The sequence below is a fragment of the Aotus nancymaae genome, unplaced genomic scaffold, assembly GCF_030222135.1.
Source record: "Aotus nancymaae isolate 86718 unplaced genomic scaffold, 86718_ANA_hifiasm-v0.15.2.pri h1tg000002l, whole genome shotgun sequence".
In the NCBI taxonomy this organism is placed as follows: Eukaryota; Metazoa; Chordata; class Mammalia; order Primates; family Aotidae; genus Aotus; species Aotus nancymaae.
Genome location: NW_026988413.1, coordinates 53,278,331 through 53,302,192, shown reverse-complemented (window position 1 = coordinate 53,302,192; position 23,862 = coordinate 53,278,331). Strand labels below are relative to the sequence as shown.

General features: G+C 41.8%; 1 protein-coding gene across 3 annotated transcripts in view; it reads left to right on the top strand.

The window, feature by feature from the left end:
- Nucleotides 1–21,013, top strand: part of LHFPL3 (LHFPL tetraspan subfamily member 3) — a 538,720-nt gene extending 517,707 nt beyond the window's left edge. For 2 of the 3 annotated variants that reach the window (XM_012456382.2, XM_012456386.2), the window contains one exon: nucleotides 18,675–21,013. In XM_012456382.2, the coding sequence (XP_012311805.1) occupies nucleotides 18,675–18,703 (29 nt within the window). In that variant the 3' untranslated portion in view covers nucleotides 18,704–21,013. The remainder of the gene's footprint in view (nucleotides 1–18,674) is intronic. The other variant, XM_012456395.3, reaches the window with a different exon arrangement.
- The last annotated feature ends 2,849 nt before the right edge of the window (nucleotides 21,014–23,862 follow it).

The window sequence follows — 23,862 nt, the reverse complement described above, 5'->3', positions numbered from 1 at the left end:
AAGCTTTTCTGTTGCAAAATTATATTAATGGAGTCTCCCATGGGCTAAGCTGCTCTCTCTGAAAATTAAGCACATTCCAGAAATCACATTAAAACTCTTTCAGTCCTCACTGTGTCCCCAGGGTCAAGGGAAAGGAAGACTGATGTGGCTTCATAAAGCGGCTCACTTGCTCTGAACATTTAACTGTGGATTTGTGGAGATCTGATTTGTGACTTGCTTCCCACATCTGAAAGGAAAGAAATCCAACGTATTTTCTCCTCTCATGGCAAAGCTTGTTATACTGGCAGCCATTCCCCTGTAAATGTTTCCCACAAAGATGGGCACAGATTTCTACCAGGGGTACATCTGCATTAGCTCCACAGTGAATAACAGAGGGCTAAATGATTCCCGTGTAGGAAGTAACTGAAGGAAGGAAAGATGACTGTCTAACTTACTGAATAAGAATATTACCCTGGCTGGGCGCGGTGGCTCACGCCTGTAATCCCAGCACTTTGGGAGGCCAAGGCGGCCAGATCACGAGATCAGGAGTTCAAAACCAATCTGGCCAATATGGTAAAACCCTGTATCTACAAAAAAATACATATACAAAAATTAGCCAGGTGTAGTGGTGGGCACCTGTAATCCTAGCTACTCAGGAGGCTAAGGCAGGAGAATTGTTTGAACCTGGGAGGCGGAGGTTGCAGTGGGCTGAGATTGTGCCATTGCACTCCAGCCTGGGTAACGAGTGAAACTCTGTCTCAAAAAAAAAAAAAAAAAAAAAAAAGAGAACATTACCCTAGCTTGGGTTCTTCCACAGATAGATGCTGAAATGGGATTTAAGTGCAGGTCGTTTTTATAGGGATAGAGCCCAGGAAACACTGGTAGGAGATGAAAAAGTGAGACGGGGAGAGGAAGGTGGTCAGTAAAGGAAGTATTAGCAAACAAGTCATTACTTGGGTAACTGGATTGCAATTCCACTGGGGATTTCTGAGAGTCCAGGGGAAAGGGAAATGATATTTATAAATCAATTCTCATCAGTCATTGACTGAGGACTGCAAGAGGTAAGAGATGTTGATTCCTTGGCATTTCCAGTCTGTCCCATGGGTAAGCAGAGAGGACTTTGCTGGACAGAGAAAGTCCGCCAGCAAAGAGACGCAGAGGCTGGCAGTTAAACATTGGCCAAGTGGGTACTGAAATGATAAAGCCCAACGGCAAGGTGGCAGAGAACCGACAGCCTCTATTGCAAGTACTGGCTTTTGCAAAGAGCATTTTCTGAGAATGGATGTTCTCCTATAAAGTCATCTTTATATGAACAAGGCTTAACAGAAGAATGCTGGAAAAATTTCAGTGAGAGCTGAAATCTTGGAAATATGTTTAAAAGCAGGTCATCTTGGTTCAGATTGAGTGGACTAGATCTATTGGTAGGACTTTCAGAGTTGTTTTGGGGTTTTATTTGTGACAACTCTCAACAGCTTGAGAGTCAGAACAAATTACAAAGAGAAGCAGATCTTGTGGTTCCACCTGACTGGAGAAAGCAGCTCTGCCTTTCATTCTAGAAGCTGGCACTTCATCTGCTGTGGGCTGATCCTTCCTCACAGAGCCACTCTGTCTACTCTTTCCAAAATCAAGAACCGCACATACATGTACACATACGTACATGCTCACTCAGGAGACCACAATATTAGAGACACAGCATTAATCTGTTTTCATATTTGGATATATTTTAAGACATCTTACCCCTTCAAACAATAGACATTCTAATTATGTAAATATATATCATAGAGGCCAGGCATGCTGGCTTACACTTGTAATCCCGGTGCTTCAGGAGGCCAAGGCTGGAGGATCACTTGAGTCCAGGAGTTTAAAACCAGTCTGGACAATATAGCAAGACCCCACCTCTACAAAAAAAAAAAAATTTTAATTGCCAGGTGTGGTGGCACATGTCTGTAGCTCCAGCTACCCAGGAGACTAAGGCAGAAGGGTTGCTTGAACCCAGGAGTTGGAGGTTGCAGTGAGCTGTGATCATGCCACTGCACTCCTGCCAGGGTGACAGAGACCCTGTGTTTTAAAAAGAGATAGATAATACAGATATACACACATTCCACAGCAAAGAGATCTTGAAGTCCTACTATGTGCCAGGCATTCTGCTAGGTCGTGGAGATTCAGAGATGTAATGCCTGGCTCTTGTCCTTGAAGCATGCAGAATGTCAGTGAGGAAAATTTCCTTGTAAGTAGATACATTATACCTCCACAGTGGAGTCACTGCCACATGTGTCAACAATGCATGGACAATCATGTGTAGGGTGTAGAAGGCAGAAATCTTGAACTACTTGGATATTTGGGATAAGTCTAAGTTTTCCAGGAGAAGGAAGAAGGGAGATTTCTATCCAAATTGTTTCCATTAATGAATCCACTGAAAATCCCCATACTGATTTTTTAAAAGTCAAGCTTTCATCAGAAAGTCAGCAGTTAGAAAGGTGGAAAGAAAAGAGCAGTTACATGATGTTGAATCTGACCAAAGACAGAAAGAGAAGTAAAAGAAGTAAAAGTATACCTGTTATTTAAACTCATAAAGGCATTATTTAAAATCAAGATTGGGAGAGAAAAGTGAGAAGGAACAGAGGTGAATCTTCACTTTTCTAGAGGAGACTCAACATATGTTGTCTAAAATTAATAAATTCATAATTAAGCAAATGTTAACATAGTATATATACTGTTAAAGTAACTACAGCAATAAAACTGGAAACTATTAGAAGAGTTTGTCTCCAGGGAGTAAAACTGGGAATGAGAAGGGATGAAGTGGGGTGACTCTTCATTACAAGATCATTTATATGGTCTGACTTTTCAAAAATGAAGTATTGGCTTTTCCAGGCCAAGCATGGTGGCTCACGCCTGTACTCCCAGCACTTTGGGAGGCCCGAGGCAGGTGGATCACTTGAGGTCGGGAGTTCAAAACCAGCCAGGCCAACAAGGGGAAATCCCATCTCTACTAAAAATACAAAAACTAGCCAGGCATGGTGTCATTAGCCTGTAGTCCCAGCTACTCAGGAGGCTGAGGTGGGACAATCACTTGAACCCAGGAGACGGAGGTTGCAGTGAGCCGAGATCACACCACTGCACTCCAGCCTGGGTGACAGAGCAAGACTCTTTCTCAAAAACAAAAACAAGGAAAGTATTGGCTTTTCGAAAGAGCAGTTTCTAAGAATGGATATTCTCCCATAAAGTCATCTTTATATGAACTAACTTTAAAGGGAGAACTCTGGAAAGATTTCAATGAGAACCGAAATCTTAGAAATATGAGGAATTTCAGTGAATTAATGGAAACATTTAAAATCTATGTATCTTGATGAAGTCGAAATTTTCAAATTCAAGCTATTACACTCTGCCTGCTATATTATATCATCTCAAAATTATACATTGTCCAATCAGTTTTATTTTAATTAAAGAGCAGTCCTAATTATATTTCCTAGAGATCTCTTTTCCTTCTCTCTTCTTCTCATTCAGCTCTTAGGATGAGGAAGCATCTGGCAGGCTTGGTGGCTTGTGCCAGTAATTTCAGAAGTTTGGGAGGCCAAGGCCAGGAGTTTGAGACCAGCCTGGGCTACATAGTGAGACCCTCTTCCCTACAAAAAATAAAAATAAAAAATGAGCCAGGCTTGGTGGCGCTCACTTATAGTTGAGCTGCGCAGGAGGCTGAGTCAGGAGGGTCCCTTGAGTCCAGAATTTCAAGTCTGCAGTGAGCTGTAATGGTACCACTTCACTCACCTGGGCAACAAAGTGAGACCTTGTCTCTAAAAAAGCAAGTGGTTGGGGCTGGGCGCAGTGGCTCACACCTGTAATCGCAACACTTTGGGAGGCTGAGGCAGGCGGATCACGAGGTCAGGAGTTCGAGACCAGCCAGACCAACATGGTGAAACCCTTTCTCTACTAAAAATACAAAAGTAGCTGGACCTGGTGGCGCATGCCTGTAATCCCAGCTACTCAGGAGGCTGAGGCAGGAGAATCACTTGAAGCTGGGAGGCAGAGGTTGCAATGAGCTGAGATCCCTCTCAAAAAAAAGAAAAAAGCAAGTGGTTAAGAGATTCTCCTCCTGCTCTACAGCTGCAGAGCAGACAGGAGGCCCTACTAGTCCTGTGCATCTTAATCCTTCCTCCATCCCCTTCCTCCCCCGCATTACAATGCCCTGTAGAGCTCAGGGGAAAATGCCGTCGCTGCCTTGAGCAGTAGACTTGCCTCAAAACTCCTGGCTCACTGTTTACATGTAGGGTCTGGAACTAAGCAGCTAAATTGGCTGTGTGTTTGTCCCTTTAGAACTGATTGTCTGTCCTGCTCAGTCCGCTCCGTGGATTCTGAACAGTGGCCTGGTGAAGTTCTCGTTACCCAGAGCTGAGATCAACCACTAACAAGAAGGAAAGTCTCTCAGGCCAGAGACCATGGGAGAAACGGCAGGGAAGCCAGGTTCCTCCAAGACCTCCTGCAGCCGACACGCCAGGCTCAGGTGGCCAGTGAGGACCACCTTTGTGCTTCGTTCATTCATTTTCTTACCTGAAATAGGGACCGATGTGGCTCCCAGGAGGGTGCTATGAAGAGGATACAGCCTGTGAGGTTTTGCCAGTATTTTCCTGGCCCACAGGCTGATGAGAATAGACAGAACCACAGCACCAGGAAGCCCACCAGTGGTGCCCAGGCTCCCCAACCTCATCCCTGCCACAGAGTATGTGGTCACGGAAGGTTTAATTTTTTTTTTTAATCTTCCATAGTAGAGAATTTCTGTTTCTACCATTACAACACAACTGTTGCAGCGATGAGGACAAATCTATTGAGCCTTTCTGCAGATCTAGGTGCCTTTACCTCCTTGCACCCCAACTTTCATATCAGAGATATCTAGTTGCCAAATTAAGAGTCTGTTTTGAATGGTTTCTGTTTTAACCTGTTGTGTGTTTCTGTAACAGAATACCACCAAAAAAAATGTTTTGTCTGAATTTTATTTTTGAGGCAGCCCCCAGAATCACAGCAGATTCAGAGAGACTCCCAGAAATGTATTTCTTACAGTTCCGGAAGCTAGGAAGTCCAAGACTGAGGGGCTGCTTCTTGTTACATCATAACATGACGGAAGGGCAAGTAGGCACACGAGACAGGAAATCAGGACAAATTTCATCCCTTTTTTGGGAGCCCACTCCCACTGATAACAACATTAATCCATTCATGAGCCTTCATGACCTAAGCACCTTCTAAAGGTCCCACTCTTAATACTATTACAGTGGTAATTAGATTTCAACATGAGTTTTGGAGGGGACATTCAAACCACAGTAGTCCCTGAATTGGCATTCTCTTGCATTGGCCAAGAGCCATTCTCTGAATCACAAATAAAATCAAGGCCTGAGCAGAGATTGGGAAACCTTTCTAAGAACCAGATATCTGTTCTATCTGTGGAAGAAGAATGTCCTATTATAGTGAGCAAGAGATGGACAATGCAGAAATGGTATATGCTGCCGGGAGCGTTATTTAGCCCGCCTATCCCTGACAGCCACCAAAGGCAACAAGAAAAATAAAGCGATATGGTGTAGACAGGCTGATGGGAATGTCTGGAGGGCAGCTCTTACAGTGACTTGAACAACAGCCCCAACCTTGTTCTAGGATCTCACTAGACTCAGTGAATCACTTTCAACACAAATTAATCCCACTACCAGGAATCTTAAGAAAAAGAAATTGGGGTCAGGCATGGTGGCTCACACCTGTAATCCCAGCACTTTGGGAGGCCAAGGCGGGCAGATCACAAGGTCAGGAGATGGAGACCATCCTGGCTAACACAATGAAACCCCGTCTTTTCTAAAAATACAAAAAATTAGCCAGGCGTGGTGGCATGTGCCTGTAGTCCCAGCTACTTGGTGGCTGAGGCAGGAGAATTGCTTGAACTGGGGAGACAAAGGTTGCAGTGAGCCAGGATCGCGCCGTTGCACTCCAGCCTGGGTGACAGAACGAGACCCTGTCTCAAAAAAGAAAAAGAAATTGGAAGTTACTCTTTTCTATTGTTATGACTTCTTCTAGTCCTTATGAAAGTATTCTTTTGTAATACTTTGCATATTGATCACAGACTTTCTTTTTAATGCTCATTCATTCAACAAGAATGCATCAAGTGATATATTGAGGAGTGCACTGAGTGTATGTGAAGGTGCTAAAAGGAATGTTTATGGAGTGGCTATCCTTTTGATGTGTTGAGAGTCTTCAGAGCATCTCCTAATCACTCTCTTAAAGAAGCAAATACAAACCCACAATAACGTGGAAGACAGTAGAATGTTTAGCTCAGTTTTCTTTCCAAGGCATTGAATTTTCAAAATAACAGTGGCACATTTTTTCCCAGTTATAAAAATGATGCATGTTCAGCTCACTGGATAAATAAAGAAAAAGAAAAATCAGATCTTTTTTTTCAGAGTTCAAAAACATCCTAAATCTACCATTCAGAACTCAACTAACATTATGGTGTAGATACTTCCATATTTTTTCTATGTACATGTAAACATAAACATAGTTGATTTTCAAAAATGAGGTTCCATTAATCATGCTACTTCATATCCTGCTTTATTCTTTTATTATGGTATGTATATTATTCATTTATTATAGATCTATGCACTCATTTTAAATAGCTATATAGGCTGAGCACAGTGGCTCATACTTGTAATCCCAGAACTTTGTCATGCTGAGGCAGGAGGATTGCTTGAGGCCAGGAGTTTGAGACCAGCCTGGCCAACATGGTGAAACCCTGTCTCTACTAAACACACAAAAATTAGCTTGGTGTGGTGGCACACCCCTGTAATCCCAGCTACTTGGGAGGCTGAGGTGGGAGAATTACTTGAACCTGGGAGGCGGAGGCTGCGGTAAGCCAAGATCGCACCTCTGCACTCCAGCCTGGGTGACAGAACGAGACCCTGTCTCAAAAAGAAAAATATGCTATTCGTTGGACTTTAAGCACATAACCTGTTATTAATTGAGATCACAGTCTCCATCTGTGCACAGCAGAGAAAGTAGTAGAGTAATAGGCAAGAGCATATCAAGACTCAGATTTGTCTGGGAGTTATATCTAAGTAAAATGCCCAATAAACAGCAGAGCAGGACCTAATCTGCCTTTGCTCTTTGTTATCCTTACCGTGGTATGGATACTACTCAGAGTCCTAATCAGTGAGTTACTTTTGTCACTGGTAAAATGGCATTAATGATGTCACCTGCCATATAAGGGTATTTGCAGGATTGCACAGCATAATGTACCTAAAGCACTTAGCACAATGCCTAACAAGTAGTTCTCAGTAAAGGTAGGTATTATCATTATGGAGAACCCTTAACATCCAAGTCAGGGGTCTCACAGGGAACGAGGATCACAGCTGATTTCTGAGCTCTTCTGGGAGATGTCCTTACCAGGGACATCATTTGACTCAGAGCATGACCACATTCATAAAACAGAAGACAGTCTCCCAGGGTCAGTCTGCTGGCACCTTCACTCCACCTTCCAGCCAGAGGCCAAGTATTTCCAGCACTCACACATCATCCTTAGTACCTATAAAACTCTCAAGTTATTTTTAAATGCTTAAGTCCAAACAAGCACTAAGAAACTATATAAAATTTTTATTGTATTATTTGTTGAAATAAGAAAAACTTCACAGGCAGTTCTTAGAAACTGCTTTTTTCAATTCCACTCTATTTCATCTCCTCTCTGTCTCTCCCTAAAGAGGTCAGGAGTTTGAGACCAGGACCTTAATGCTGACCTCATTCCTCAGAAACACCCTGTAAAATAGGTATCACACCTAGTTCAGCAAGTAAAATGACTTGGCCACATCTAAGAAGCAGCCAACCCAGGATCCAAACTTTTATCTGGCTGATTCCAAAGTCCAGGTGCTAATAATCTTAAACTTGAGTGCACATGAGAATCACCTGGGATCTCAATACTGCTTCTGTAGGTTCAGGTGCACCCTAGAACCTGCATATTCTCAAATATGCAGGTGATTGAGATCCAAGGAGGCACACAGGTCCTGCTCTGTCATTGACCACACAGCATTAATGAAGTCCAGCCATAGGATTTTCTTCACCTAGCTGTTACCAAAGTAGCTTTCGTAAAATTTCAGTACACCCCAGAATAAGCCATGTGTATATTCTGGATATTTGCCAATTTATGAAATGGGTCCCAGAGCAGAGCTGGGACACACCTGGTTTCTGGATGTTTCTGCTGCGTCTGTAGAAATCTTCATTATCATCATCCCAGGATATGGTCAAGTCAATTGGGTGACCTTTCCTCCTCTGAAATCCTAATCATCTATCCCCTAGGCCAGCTCATCTTATCAGCTTCTGACCCAGTTAGCTTTCCTACTTCACAACAGGTTTCTAATGCTTTATGTCAGTGTGAGAGAAATGGCAAGTCGGGAAGATTTGTGACTTTGCATTCAGGAGGCAGCAGGGTAGAGCAGTAGCTTTCAAACTAGATTCTGTCAACCCTCAGGACGCTGTAGAGGTGCAAGGGGCAGGGGAGAAAGAAAGGCCTGGGAGTTCTGAGCCCTTCACTGGAGCAGCTGTGCTCAATTCTGTTTCATATACAGAACTGGGATTTCTGAAAGTCACTCAAAAAGCTTTTCAGTGGGAAGGGTGGGAAAGAAACTGGAAAAGCAGTAGAAAGAGAGAAGTTACAAGAGCTGGATTCTAATCCCAGCTCTTCAGCTAAGTTGCTGTGTGACTCTGGGCAATTGTTTCATCTCTCTGGGCTTCGGGGTGCTTAGCTGAAAAACATAAAAACACTGGAAAAGTTGATGCCTGGTTTAGTCTGGTCGTCTGCTAGGCTGCTGTAACAAAATCCCACCAACCTGGAAGCTTGAACACAGAAATATACTTTCTCAGCGTTCTGAAGGCTGGAAATCCAAGATCAAGGTGTGACAGGTTTGATTTCTCCTGAGGCCCCCTCCTTGGCTTGTGTCCTCACGTGGCTTTTTCTCTGACCATGTGCACCTGGTATTTCTTCCTCGTATAAGGACATCAGTCATACTGCATTAGGGCCCCACTCTTAAGATCTCATTTTATCTTTTTTTTTTTTTTTTTTTTTTTTAAGAGATGGAGTCTCGCTCTGTCGTCCAGGCTGGAATGGAGTGGTGCAATCTCAGCTCACTGCAACCTCTATCTCCCGGGTTCTAGCAATTCTACTGCCTCAGCCTCCGGAGTAGCTGGGACTATGACCACACACCACTATGCCTGGCTACTTTTTGTATTTTAGCAGAGATGTGGTTTCGCCATGTTGCCCAGGCTGGTCTCGAACTCCTGAGCTCAGACAATACTCCCACCTCAGCACAAAGTGCTAGGATTACAGGTGTGAGGCACTGCCCCTGGCCTCATTTTATCTTAATTGCCTTCTTAAAGACTCTATCTCCAAATACAGTCACACTGGGCATTAGGGCTTCTATATTTACACTTTGGGAGACACAATTCAGTGCATTGCCTAAGGCTTCTTTCAGTAAACACCAGGGGTTGTTGAGCAGCAGCTATGTGCCAGGCTCTCCTCCAGGTGCTAGGGACATAGTGGCGTCCCAGAAATGCCCCTTGTCTACAGCCATACCCACCTGATCTCAGAAGCTAAGCAAGGTCAGGCCTGGTTACCACCTGGATGGGTGAAGTGACCCTTGCACTTGAGGAGCTCACTGTCCAAAAGGTGAGCTCCATTAAGAGATGATTGCGGCAAAACAGAGACCCAAAAAATATAAGAGAGCAGTTCAGGAAGTGCCTCCCAGGGAAGCAACCTCAGATGAAATGTGAAACATAAACAGGTGTTCACCAGTCAGAACACTGGAGGGAGGGCTTTTCAGCAAAGTGAGCAAAGGCCCCGAGGTAGAACACATCCAGGAGGCTGGAGCGCAGTCTGAGGTGGGGAACCGCAGGGGAGGGGATGGAGCAGGGAGAGGAGGCTGCAGGAGGCCTCATGAGCTGTGCCAGGCAGCCATGCATATTCAGCAGAAGGTATCACTGCTAAAAAGTTTTAAGCTGGGCCAGGCACGGTGGCTCATACCTGTGATCCCAGTACTTTGGGAGGCCGAGGTGGGCAGATCATTTGAGGTCAGGAGTTCGAGACCACCCTGGCCAACATGGTGAAACCCCTTCTCTACTAAAAATACAAACATTTGCTGGGTGTGGTGGCACACACCTGTAGTCCCAGCTACTTGGGAGGCTGAGGCAGGAGAATCACTTGAACGTGGGAGGCAGAGATTGCAGTGAGCCAAGATTGCACCACTGCACTCTAGCCTGGGCAACAGAGTGAGACTCCGTCTACAAAAAAAGAGAAAAAATTTTAAGCTGAAGAACAGTCTGTTCATTTCTGCATTTTAGAAATCCCCAAAATTCTAAAATTCTATTTAGCAGTCTCTGGTTCTCCATGACTGCTACATCATTTGTGGCCAACCAGTGTCACCCAGCCGGTGATGTATTAGTAGCACAGCTACTAAATGCCTTTATTCTTGGTTACTTCTCTCACAGGGCCATCATGGGTGTGTGTGCCTATGTGTGTGTGTTCATTAGATCTTGGTTATAAATTGCCTTCTGGACCCTGAAGTCTGCTTCCCTTTGGTCTAGAGAGGAAGCATACATCATACTCAAATGTCTTATTTCATTACAATAAACACCCATAAGGATAATTAGAACCAGGACTATTAAATTTGTGGTAATAAAGGCATGTAAAACTTCATGATCCTGAACTCCCTGCCTGCTAAAAATTCACTAAGACCATAGGTTCACATGCTGAGAAACCAAAGCCTCACAGCTTCCTAGAGGAGAGAATGAACTTAAAGTTTTAAAGAGATGTACCTTACCATAACATCACTGACACTCGCAGAGTAGTTGGAAGAAAGGGGAACATCAGTTGGGTTTTTATAGGTAATTGTTAGTAATCTGCTAATTAACAACATTGATTCTAGGGCTTTCTGAGAAATTAGGAAAATACAATCCTTTTCTATTGTAAATTCTATGCTAAAAGAGGATTAAATAAAGCATTAAAGCAATTAGATTCGCAAACACAGATATATCAATATACATTGTTCAGGTAATATAATTAATAAGAAAATCTCCCAACCCAGAAAACCTTTCCATAAAGGTAGTAGAGAAAGAAAAGGTTTATTACTGAATAAGAATTAAACCAGAATGGGATATACATCACAGGCAACTTGCGAAGAGATTGCTGACAGAAAGAAATCTCACCCTTTTTTGTTTGTTTGTTTGTTTGTTTGATATGAAGTCTCGCTCCGTCGCCCAGGCTGGAGTGCAGTGGCAGGGTCTTGGCTCACTGCAACCTCCACCTGCCAGGCTCAACTGATTCTCCTGCCTCAGCCTTCCAGGTAGCTGAGGTTATAGGAACTGGTCACCATACCTGGCTAATTTTTGTATTTTTTTATTCGAGACAGGGTTTCACCATGTTGGCCAGGTGGTCTCAAACTCCTGACCTCAGGTGATCCACCCACCTCGCCCTCCTAAAGTGCTGGGATTACAGGCATGAGTCGCCACGACTGGCCACCAATATATTAGTTCTTGTCAAATGCACTAAGAGTCAAGGATGCTATACTCTCACCCTGCTGCCGTGGACCTGTCTTTTGGGCTTCAGTAGCAAAAGCCTTTCAACCTATGTAAAATATGGCATGGTTTCATGCCAAAACTGGACAGCGAATATTATTAGGATTTATAAATCAGCAGCAACGTTCTATTTTCAATGTGCTTGAGTAAGGCCTATGAAGTAATTGTGCCTGTTTTCTTGCTTTTACCATATTTCACAATGTTCCTTAAGGGGGAGGAGTGGAAGAAGAAGAGAAAGAGATGTTCATGAATTAATTGAAATCTGTTCTTGTGAAATATTTACTTTCCAAAGAAAAAAACACATGAGAAAGTATTGTGCCTTGTGTCACAGTCTAATTGTCCACTGCATTCAGAAATAGCATAGAATTATCAAGGGCTGGATCTTAGGCCATTTTCTGCCCCTTCTCAGCAAAGATCTGCATGAGTAGCTAGAAGAACAATTTTAGTAACTATCCTCTCCATCTCTCCTGTGTTGAAATTGGTATGTTAGATCCAAAGGGAGATGGAGGAGACAGAGAGAAAAAGAGAGACAGAGAGAGGCACAAAATATAAAGGTTAAGGCAGAAGATATAAAGGTCATAAAAAGAAGAACCTGACTGTGAGCAGTGACTCATGCCTGTAATCCCAGCACTTTGGGAGGCCAAGGCAGGCAGATTGCTAGAGCCCAGAGTTCAAGATCAGACTGGGCAACATGGTAAAACCCCATCTCTACAAAAAATACAAAAAGTAGCCAGGTGCGGTGGCGCCCGCCTGTAATCACAGCTACTCGGGAGGCTGAGATGGAAGGATCACATGAGCCTGGGTCAACTCTGCAGTGAGCGGTGATTGCACCACTGCGGTCCAGCCTGGGTGACAGAGTGAGACCTTCTCTCAAAAAAATAAAATAAAATAAAATAATTTTTTTAAAAAAGAAGAAAAATCTAGAAGAAAGGAAATAAAAAGTCCAAGGACTACTGCAAATGGTACCTTCTTTACCCATTTCCTAGATTCCTCTCTACATATTCATACTGGAAAAAAATTATTATTGCAACTAAGTGATGAAATCTCTTCCATCTGTGGGCTTAGGATGAAAAAGCCCTTTCCCACCTCTCCTCCCTCTGCCCCACTCCTTAATGGAGGTGAAAAAAATGCAAAAGCCCCGAAAGTCCACATTGAGATTGCAGGTCACTTAGTATCTCTACCAGTCACTTGAGATTTGGTAGGTTTTTCATAGATTCCCATGCTTCATCATTTTGTTTGTTTGTTTTTGAGACAGAATCTCACTCTGTTTCCGAGGCTGGAATGCAGCAGAACAATCTCAGCTCACTGCAACCTCCACCTCCTGGGTTCAAGCGATTCTCCTGCCTCAGCCTCTCAAGTGGCTGGGATTACAGGTGTGCACGACCACACCTGGCTAATTTTTATATTTTTCTTAGAGATGAGGTTTTACCATGTTGCCCAGGCTGGTCTCGAACTCCTAGCCTCAAGTGATCCACCCACTTCAGCCTCCCAAAGTGCTGGGATTACAGATGTGAGCCACCATACCCGGCTAAAGATACTCTCTTATTTCACATCTCTTCCATTTGTTCAGCAAAGGTTAAATGATCACCTTACATAGATCAGGCACTTAGCTAGGTGCTGGGGGTGCAATAGTGAGCAATACAGAGGAGGTTTTGATGGCACGCAACTCACATTCTGGTGCGGGAGAAGAGAAAACAAAGATACATGAGGTAATTACAGATCATAAGTAGCACTACGAAGCAAATAAATGGTAATATGCTAGAAAGAAATCAAAATGAGCTATGACTGAGTCTTTGGAAGTTATTTCTACTTAGCATCTTGCTTTCCGTTCAAAAACCCAGTCACTGGTCCTGAAAGAGTCAAAGATTACACACTTTGTCTTTCTTTTCTTTCTCCCCAGTCCCTGACTCCTACCTCAGCACATGTCGGTGACACTATAGATGCCACCAAACAGACATAGTCACATGCATAGCCTGTTGAGAAAGCTTGGCTGTGAGTCACTAATAATTTAGCTGCAAACTAAATTATAAGTCTCAGAAGAAAGTATTATGCTAGTGTTGCCCTTTCGGTTAGCATAAGAAGGTATTAGAGAATCTATCTTGGGCTGGTGACTGGGGTGTAGCTTCCTGTCCAGCTGTCTTCTGGCATCATTTGCAGTACAGGGTCAGAGAGTGTGGATTGATGGGTAGAAGGGTGGCATACAAGTAAAGACCCAAGTCTTCACCAGTCCACTGGCCAATTACAAAACAACAAATCAGTCTACAAAGCTATAATAATATATAAAATTAATTTTGATCAGTTAACAACCAAAGTTGGTCTTACACCTTAAAATTCAGCCCAAAAGTATGTGTGAACGTGCATTTAGGTTCAGCACAGATCTGATTGCTTGAGCCCAGAAGGCAGAGGTTGGAGTAATCTGAGATAGGATTGCAACACTGCACTCCAGCCTGGGTGACAAAGCTAGACTCTGTCTCAAAAAAAGGAGGGGAGTGGGAAGTTGTTCAATGGGTAAAGCATTTTAGTTTTGCAAAATGAAAAAGTTCTGGAGATCTATTTTACAACAATGTGAATACATTTAACACTATTGAAGTATACACTTAAAAATGGCTAAGATGATAAGTGTTAGGTTTGGTGTTTTTTACCAGAAGGAAGGAAAGTGCCAGGACTCTTAAAGCCCAGATTCAAGGGAAAGGGAGCATAGACCCCACCTCTCCGTGGAGGAATGTCAAAGAATCTACAGTCATCTTTAACCTGCCACACCCACTGTGGGGCCCATCATGTAGAGAGTACCTGAGGACACTGAGGATGAGGTATTCTTTCTGAGAGACTGCACTCCACGTCTCAGAGATGAAGGATATCACAAGTCCCTGCTAGAAGTAGGTGCAGTTTGAAACAATAGAGTTGGAGAAAATGGCAAAGCTTGTTCAGCCAATGAGAAAAAATGGCCTGGAACTCCTCCTTTAGTCGTTTTTACAACGAAGATTCAGCTAGCCACTCTGCCCAAAGCCTGACTGCTCCCACCAAACATTTTTCTTGCTCAGTGCCTGCTCCCCAGCTGTCCTGACCGTGAGGGCTCCAGACCCTGACTAAAAAGGTCAGATAGGTACAATGAGCAGAAACCAACCACAGGAGACATTTCAACATCTGTAAACACATAGAAAATTCAGCCAAGTAGCATTTAGACAGCCTGGACAATGCGGCCATTATAAATGCTGCGCTCATGAGCAGTGATTCAAATGACAGCTTTGAAAAGGATTTGCAAAGAGCCCTTTGGAAATGGAACATGGGCAACTCCGAACCCATGACATGTTACAAGGACAAAATTGACTGAACAAAGATCCAGAGCAGCATTGAATGTCTTATTTATTCATTCCTGCTCTGTACAAACCTGGGAGAATGTGACATCTTTTAAATTACCTCCCCTGATAGGCAACATCCACGGTGCATGGGAAATGTTAGCAAAGTTTTTTAAAGAGTGGAATGTTCCACAAGGTGGCAATTACACCACAGTGATGCTTTCACCAAATTCTGCAAATTGTCCTGCTGTCTCACGGTCTTAGACTGAAGGAGTGATGGCCACATCCAGAGAGGAAATTTCTGACTTTTATTTCCTTCCACTTACTCTCTTCACAAATCTGTTTTAAGAGCTAGCCCTTGCCGAGTCTTCAGGTGGAAAACTCTTCATTGTGCATGCTATCTAAGTAGTTGTAGTAGCATTGTAATTTTACTCCCCCAACAAAGTGTTTTCCTGATATTCTGCAGGGAGTGGTTGTGTTCGGATCACCGCTGGTTATTGTTAATCAGCCTAAGTCTGCAGAACTTCTGCATGCCCTGGGGTTTCTGTTGCATGGTGGTGGTATGCAGTAGGAAGGAAAAAAATGCTCTGGCAGCAATGTCTAAGTAACTCCAATCCAAGCAAACATTCCCAGCGGGCCTGATGAGCAGTGTGCACTCATGGGCAAGGCCGGGATTAGGGTGAGGCTAGGTACCTAGGGTGCAAGCTTTTTTATTTGTTTGTTTGAGACAGGGTCTCACTCTGTCACCCAGTCTGGAGCGTAGTGGTGTGTTCATGGCTCACTGCAGCCTCGACCCCCTGGGCTCAAATGATCCTCCCACCTAAACTTCCCAAGTAGCTAGAACCACCGGTGTGCACCATCACACCTGGCTAATTTTTTTTTTATTTTTTGTAGAAACAGCATCTCTCTATATTGCCCAGGCTGGTCTTGAACTCCTGGGTCAAGCGATCTTCCCATCTTGGTCTCCCAAAGTGCTGGGATTACAAGCATGAGCCACAGTGACTGGCCCTGCAAATTTTAAAGAAGCACTCACCACCCAGGTGCAGTGGCTCATGCCTGTAATCCCAGCACTTTGAGAGGCCAAGGCAAGCAGATCGCCTGAGTTCAGGAATTTGAGACCAGCCTGACCAACATGGAGAAACCTCATCTCTACTAAAAATACAAAAAATTAGCTGGCCATTGTGGCGTATGCCTGTGATCCCAGCTACTTGGGAGGCTGAGGCAGGAGAATCGTTTGAACCTGGGAGGTGGAGGTTGTGGTGAGCCGAGATTGCACCACTGCACTCCAGCCTGGGCAACAAGAGAGAGATGCCGCCTCAAAAAAAAAAAAAAATGGTAATAAAATAAAATAAAGAATTGCTCATCTTACATTTGCATGTGAGTTCCTTAAATTTTATACCCTAGGTACTCACTTGGGCACGGTGGCCCAATTTTTTATGGCCACATAGTACTCCATGGTGTGTATGTACCACGCTTTCTTTATCCAGTCCACCACTGACGGGCACCGAGGCTGATCCCATTCTTTGCTATTGTTAATAGTGCTGCAATGAACATATGAGTGCATGTGTCTTTTTGGTAGAAGGATTTGTTTTCCTTTGGGCATATACCCACTAATGGGATTGCTAGGTTGAATGGTAGTTCTATTTTAAGTTCTTGGAGAAATTTCCAAACTGCTTTCCACAGTGGCTGATTGTGTTGCTTTTAATAATATCTAAAGAAAGTATTCCTTTCCGTAGGGCTTCTGCCAGCATGACTCAATCTCAGAGAATCATTATAGACTAATCATCACTATTACATGATCATATTTCAATTATCCTCTGTGTAGTCCAGGTACATTAAAGTAACCATGACTTCTCTTGCTGAGAGAAGTTCATTAAGATCATAATGTGCATATGATCTTTTTAAATATGTTGAAAAACAAGGGGGAACAGACTAAAAACAACAGAATGATTCAGGATTCTCTAGCACACATTCAGAAACTTTATCTTATCTTGTGTTTTAAAGTGCTCTGTGATACAAAACCTCAGCCTGCCATGGCTCAGGCCTGTAATCCCAACACTTCAGGAGGCCAAGGCGGGTAGATCACCTGAGGTCAGGAGTTTGAGACCAGCCTCGCCAATATGGTAGAACCCTGTCTCTACTGAAAACACAAAAATCAGCCAAGTGTAGTGGCACATACCTGTAAGCCCAGCTACTCTGGAGGCTGAGGCAGGAAAATCACTTGAACCTGGGAGGCAGAGGTTGCAATGAGCCAAGATTTCGCCACTGCACTCTGGCCTGGGTGACAGAGCAAGACTCCATCTCAAAAATAAATATAAACAAATAAATAAAAAACAAAGTGCTCTGTGATGCAAAACCTAACAGGCTGTTTGTTTCCTTTTGGCCTAAATATGCCACACCATGATCAGCTAAGTGTATTTACCCAATTTCCCAATATGTAAGATACTCTTAAGCCCTGGTTCACAGTAACAAAGTCTATGAAAATCATTCAAAGCGTAGGGTTAATCACACTGTTTGCGATCTAGCTGTGTTGATAGAGGATCAGTCCCTAATCTGTTGGAGAAAAGGAAGAGTAATTATCCCCTGAGAATTCATCCAAAATAAATAAAAAAGTTTTGTGACGGGGGTCTTACTCTGTCACCCAGTCTGGAGTGCAGCGACGCAATCTTGGCTTACCACAACCTTGACCTCCCAGGCTCAAGCAATCCTCCCATATCAGCCCCGAGTAGCTGGGACTACAGGCACACCACCACACTCGTTTTGTAGAGATGAGATTTTGCTATCATGACTACAAGCTGATTTCAAACTCCTGAGCTCAAGAGATCCTCCTGCCTCAGCCTCCCAAAGTGCCGGAATTACATGTGTGAGCCATAGTACCCAGCCAAGAAACATTTTTAAAAACAAACAGATCTTTATATGAAAGATATTCATATTTATAATAATAAATCAGAAACCTACCTATATGTCTGACAATAGTGAAAGAGTTGAGAATGAAATATTGAGCATAGAGTAGAGAGGAATGAGAATGAAACAGAGTATCATGCAGCCATTGGAAATTCATGCTGATGGCAGGGCACGGTGGCTCACACCTGTAATCCTAACACTCTGGGAGGCTGAGGAAGGTGGATCACTTCAGCTCAGGAGTTTGAGATCAGCCTAGGCAATATGATGAAACCCTGTCTCTTTATTATAAATTAAGTAAATAAGTAAAGAAAAGAAGCTTATGCCGATGATATGGAGAGTAGAAATGTAGAAAATTGTCCTTAATGTAATGGGAAAATGTTTAAAGTGTCATCTATACTGTAATTACAATCGTATAAAATAATTGCACATTTAGATAAGGAATGGAAAGAAATATAGGAAGGAAACAGTTTTGTCAAAGTGATTGGATTGTGGGTGATTCATCTATAATAATTTTGTAGCTGCTATAATGTTGAGTTCAAAATAAATAAAACTTGGAAAGAAAAGGAAAACATTCAAGTGACACATTTTTCCATGCTAAGCAGAAAAGTCACTGATGCTTGGGAATGGTCTACACTCTTCCTTGCTCCTTCAAAGCAGCCTGTAATCTTGACCCAGATGGAGGGAACATGCATGTTCTTCTGGCTGGGAAGACTGTGCTGTGGGTTGAATGGGACAGAAATCTCAAACTTTTCAGTATTATTTGGTAACAAATGCAAAGTGCATTTGAACCATTCATTGGTGTAATTTTTCCATGACAAATATTATGCACAAAAATCTTGCAGACAGAAAATGATGCATTTTTTCTCTCCCCCTCTCCACCCCTTTTCTCTCTCTTCCCTCCCATTTCTGCAGTTCTGCTAAGCCAATATTCTCTAGAATGAGCACAAAACAAATCGAACAACAGCTAAACAAATCGAATAACAGCTTTTGTACATCAACATCAAGAAGGAATACGCTCGAGAGAGATCAGACTATAGAGATGAATATGAACAAGAATGGAACATTCACTTGTCAACGCACCTTCTAATCTAGATCAGCAGAGATGGGAGTGATTTTCTGGAAAGAGATGTGATTATGGATTAAACACCAGCTCATTGGAAACTGTCACTGGATGAGATCAGAAAATGTTCATGAAAAATCATGTTCAGGAAATAAGGAAGAAGAATATAAATGCTCTAGCGTTAACATGTAAAATACATATGTACTGAGGTTTGTAAACTGTCCTTTTTAAATCAAACTGAAAACAAAAAGCTTTAACCTTTCAACAGAATTTTTAAAAAGGCGGTTAGTTCTAAATTATTCCTGTCTCAATAACCAAGAGGCTGATCAAGCATCATTTACTGAGGAAGCATCTTAGAAAATGCGTCTGAATGTTTTTGTAGGAGCCGTGACCTTTGGTTCTTCATCTCTACCATTCATTTACTTCACCGTATACTTAGTTACAACCACTCAGTTATTAAGAGACAACGCTTCAAACTTTTTACCAAGTCTGTGTTCTGTTTAATCTGTCCATACAAGTTATTATGAGAAAATTTTTATGCCATATACTATTACTCCATCAAGCTGCATATTACAGGAAGTACATCTTTACATCATAGGTTCCCAAGCGACATAGATTTCCCTATCTTTCAGGAAACAGCATTAAGGAACTCTGAAAAATATAGAAAGTCCATTTTCACCTTGGATGCTCATGTGTAATATTATAGGCTACTATCAAATAAATACTTTTTTTCTAATTCTCCCTAGTATATGCATAGGAATTTAAAATACTTTATAAATAAGTATCTAAAATATCTTCTATTTTTTTCCTATTTCTTTGCCATACATGTTACCAGAAATCCATATCTTCTATTTCCCTTACCGATGGGCACTCATTTTTATTTTTTTATAATCATTCCATTAAACATATTTCTAAATAATAGTGGTACTAACAAAATAAATAATAATTTAATAGCCTTAGAAATAAATGACTATATACTTATACAGGTTGAAAAAAACTCAGTAGGAATAAGTTATCTTTTTGTTTACTAATGTTAGTTTCAAAAATGCTCAGATTCACTTTAGTTGGCTGACATCTGGAAGTAGTTAACAACTAACCAGTTGACTTCAACAATCATTTGCTCCCAGGCTTCCCCCACCATCAGCCTCACCACATATCCTGCCGATATCCAACAACAGAGAAATATTTGACATTGAAATAGCCCACTGCCTGAGAATGAACACAAGCTAACATGTACATGCAAGGGTACTTAGTGGAAGCCAAACCATGTTCTATACCTGAGCAGCAAACATCGACGTGTAGAATGCTTTTATTCATATATTCAAAATTAAGAACAAATTAGTATCTATCACTAGAACATCAGATGGAGGATAACACAAGAAGTGATACAGATCAGGGTTCACTTCTCTTACCCTCTCTCTGTTAGGACCACATTCCTATTTTAGCCAAATGTTTCTGGTGCAAGCCATCTTTTCACCATAAATGGCATTATGTTTCAAATGGCTAAAAGCATATTACAGATATGCTCAAAGGAGTAAAATCCAATTCACAGAGATGTGGCTTTTCTGAGGAACCAAATTAGGGGCATACTTAGTATCTCCAACTAAAGTATTAGTCATTCTGAGGATCATTTGTTGCTTTAAGTATTAGCTCCCTACTGTATCCGTAACACCCTACTTACTAAATTTAATTACACACAACTTTTCAAGAATTCGTATTTTATTTGAAGGGAGGTACCTGTCTACCTTATCTACAATAAAGACAGAAGGCATTGGCTTTCCTTCATCCATGCAAACTACAGATTCCATCGGGAGTCCTACGTCACTAACAGTGGTGTTAACAAAACTAAGAAAGTACTTCCTATCCACATGCAAATGTTTTAAAAAAGTTTTTGCCATAAAACCTAAGTGTAATTTAGCATATGACAGTGCTCTGAAGATGGGTCATTGACGATGTACCATTTGTATATAGGTAATACACATGTAAATCACTAAATGTTAATTAAGTCTAAGAAGTAGGTTTTTATCTTTTTAAAAAACAAAAAAAAGTGACTCCCTTTCTCATTCTGTTCTGTTGTATTGCGTCTAAAAGTTGTGTGTAATTTTTTTAAGGTCCAGATAATGTAAAGAAATTTGTTGGAATATCTGAATTTCCGTAAAAAATAAAAATAAGATTTTGTTACTTAAAAGAACTTTTGGTGGTGTGGTACATCTTCTGTGCATTCAGTTTCTGTCTTTGTCCAGTGATCCGGTGACAGCTGATGGTTGGATTGAAGTAACTATCTCAGAAAATCTCCCTGCTCTTGGATTCCATAATATCTGTCAGCAGCAAGACTTTCATGTAGAAGGCATGGTTAAAATCTCCAAAGTCTCATCTAGCCAAATATAGGGATATACACTCAGTGGAATAAAATTGATAACTAAATAAATAGCTGGACTGCTGAAGTAAAACTTGACCTGCAATATCCATTTGCCCAATCTCCCCTTTGCAAATTGAAAACAGCCAGCCATTCCTCACACATGAGCAACCCTTTTACAATACTTCATACTAGGTATATGTTGTCTGAGTAGGTCTTGATCTCTGATCCTTGGTTTACTATATGACGCTAAACAACTCTAAGCCTCAGTGTCTTCATTTGTAAAATAGATATAAATAATATTATTCAGCTCCATAGCATAGTTGTAAGGACATAAATTAAACTGTAGTGTGGTTGTGCTTGACAGGTAGGGGATATTCAGTGAATGTTCATTCCTTCCCCTCCTATCATATGCAAGACACTGAAGGGAAAAAAGAAACATAAAACAAAGTCTCTGCTCTGAAGATGCTGAAGACTATTAGAGTGACATTTGTGAGCAGGGATTGAAAATTCAAATGCATACAAGGGCCAATAAATTCACAAAGCAAGCTCAACTTGGGAGATGATAGGAAGTAGTAGGAACTGGCCTGGCACAGTGGCCTGTAACCCCAGCACTTTGGGAGGCCAAGGCAGATGAATCACTTGAGTCCAGGAGTTTGAGACCAACCTAGGCAATATAGTGAGATCCCTTCTCTGAAAATAAAAAATAATATTTTTAAAAAATAATAAAATAATTTTTTAAAAGGAAGTAGTGGGAACTGTGGAACTCTGAAGAACCTAGGTCCTGTCTCAAGGGAATAGGTAGTCAACACTCAGCTCTCATTATTCAACAAATATGTATTGAATTTCTACTATGCACCAAGAGCTGGTGAATCACACAAAAAAGGTCTCTGCTTTCCTTTCATAGTCTTATGTTCTAGTAGGGAAGACACACAATAGACAGGAAAATGTCAGCTAATAATAGGTGCCCTAAAGAGAATTAAAACAGGGTGATTGATAGAGAAACGGAGAGGGGAGTCAGGTGAGGCCTCTACGAAAAGGTGGCATTTAGAGTGAGACCTGAATGTTTAGAAGCCAAATGTGAAAAAAGCAGAAGGCATGCCAGCCAGGGAAGAGCAAGGTGGCAGGGTGGGGAGCCTCGCGGGCTAAGCCAGGACAGCTCTGGGCTTTGTAGGCCAGGATAGTTTGTACGTTTTAAGTGTGAGAAAAAGCCACTGAAGGATCTTAAGCAAAAGAGTGATGTAAACTATTTCACATTTCTAAAAGATTACTTTTGGTTTCTGCATCTAGCAGTACCAACTAGACCCTCTAAAAAGCCTTTTTTTTTTTTTTTTTTGATTTTTGATTAAGAGTCTTGCTCTGTGGCACAGGCTGGAGTGCAGTGGTGCAATCTCGGCTCACTGCAATCTCCACACCACCATACCCAGGTAAATTTTGTATTTTTAGTAGAGATGGGGTTTCACCATGTTGGCCAGGCTGGTCTCAAACTCCTGACCTTGTGATCCACCCACCTTGGCCTCCCAAAGTGCTGGGATTACAGGCGTGAGCCATTGAGTTCAGTCTCTAAAAGGCCTTTCTTATACCATACCGTTAAATCTTAGATAAATTACAATAAATTTATTTTTAACATACAGCTTGGATTGCAGGAAAGTAAGAGAAATTCCAAAAGCATTTCAAAAAAGAAGTGGAGTGAGCTGAAAACTGAGTGTGAACCGTAAGCAAAAGCAAAAACTGGGCTTGCCTGAAGGTAATCTGTATAACAAAGTAGGGAATGGAAGATTAAGCCTTGGGCCACTGGAAGTAGGTGAGTTAAATTTGACATTCACATCCTAAATCAGGACACTTGAAGATGGCTACATCCTAAGCAATAGGAAAATTCCTCATGCTAGCAAAAGAATTCTATCAAGAACACCATCTCCACACTAGCTCTAGATGGAAAAATAATAATAATGATGACCCCTTGAAATTTATCATAGGCCTGCCCCCGTCAAGTATGGAATTCAGTCTTACACTCTCCATATGGTCAAAGAACACAAAACCAAGAAATTAAAGAGCTTGCTAGGGCCCCTGGTAGCAGGCAGATACAAGCATATGTTGTCTAGAGGAAAGCATCTCTAACATAGCTCTCACCAATTAAGATCAACAAAGTATGTCCTTGCAATTTTAAAATTACTAAATATACAAATAAACCATAAGAGATAATCAGCAGATATAACAACCGATTTATTGCCCCACAGATTTTAGATACTGGAATTACCAGATACACAATATAAAATAATCATGTTTTACACGTTAAGGAAATAAAGACAGTGTCTAAAACAATGAATACAATAAGGAGTACCTTAGATATAACCAGGTAGATTAGAAGGAAAATTTTTTAAGTCTTGGAAACTAAAACTATAATCATTGAAATTTAAAGTACAATGTGTAAATTACAAACTGGTATAACTGAAGAGAGGAGTTGTGAACTAGTAGACAGATTCAAAGAAATTACCCAGAATGCAATACAGAAAGTCAAAGGGTTGGAAAATGACAGAGTCTGGCAAACATGGCAAAACTCTGTCTCTACCAATAATGCAAAAAAATTAGCCAGGCATGGTGGTGTGCAATTTTAATGTCAGCTACTTGGGAGGCTGAGGCACAAGAAGATTGTGTACTCCAGCTGAGGATGGACTGAGCAAGAC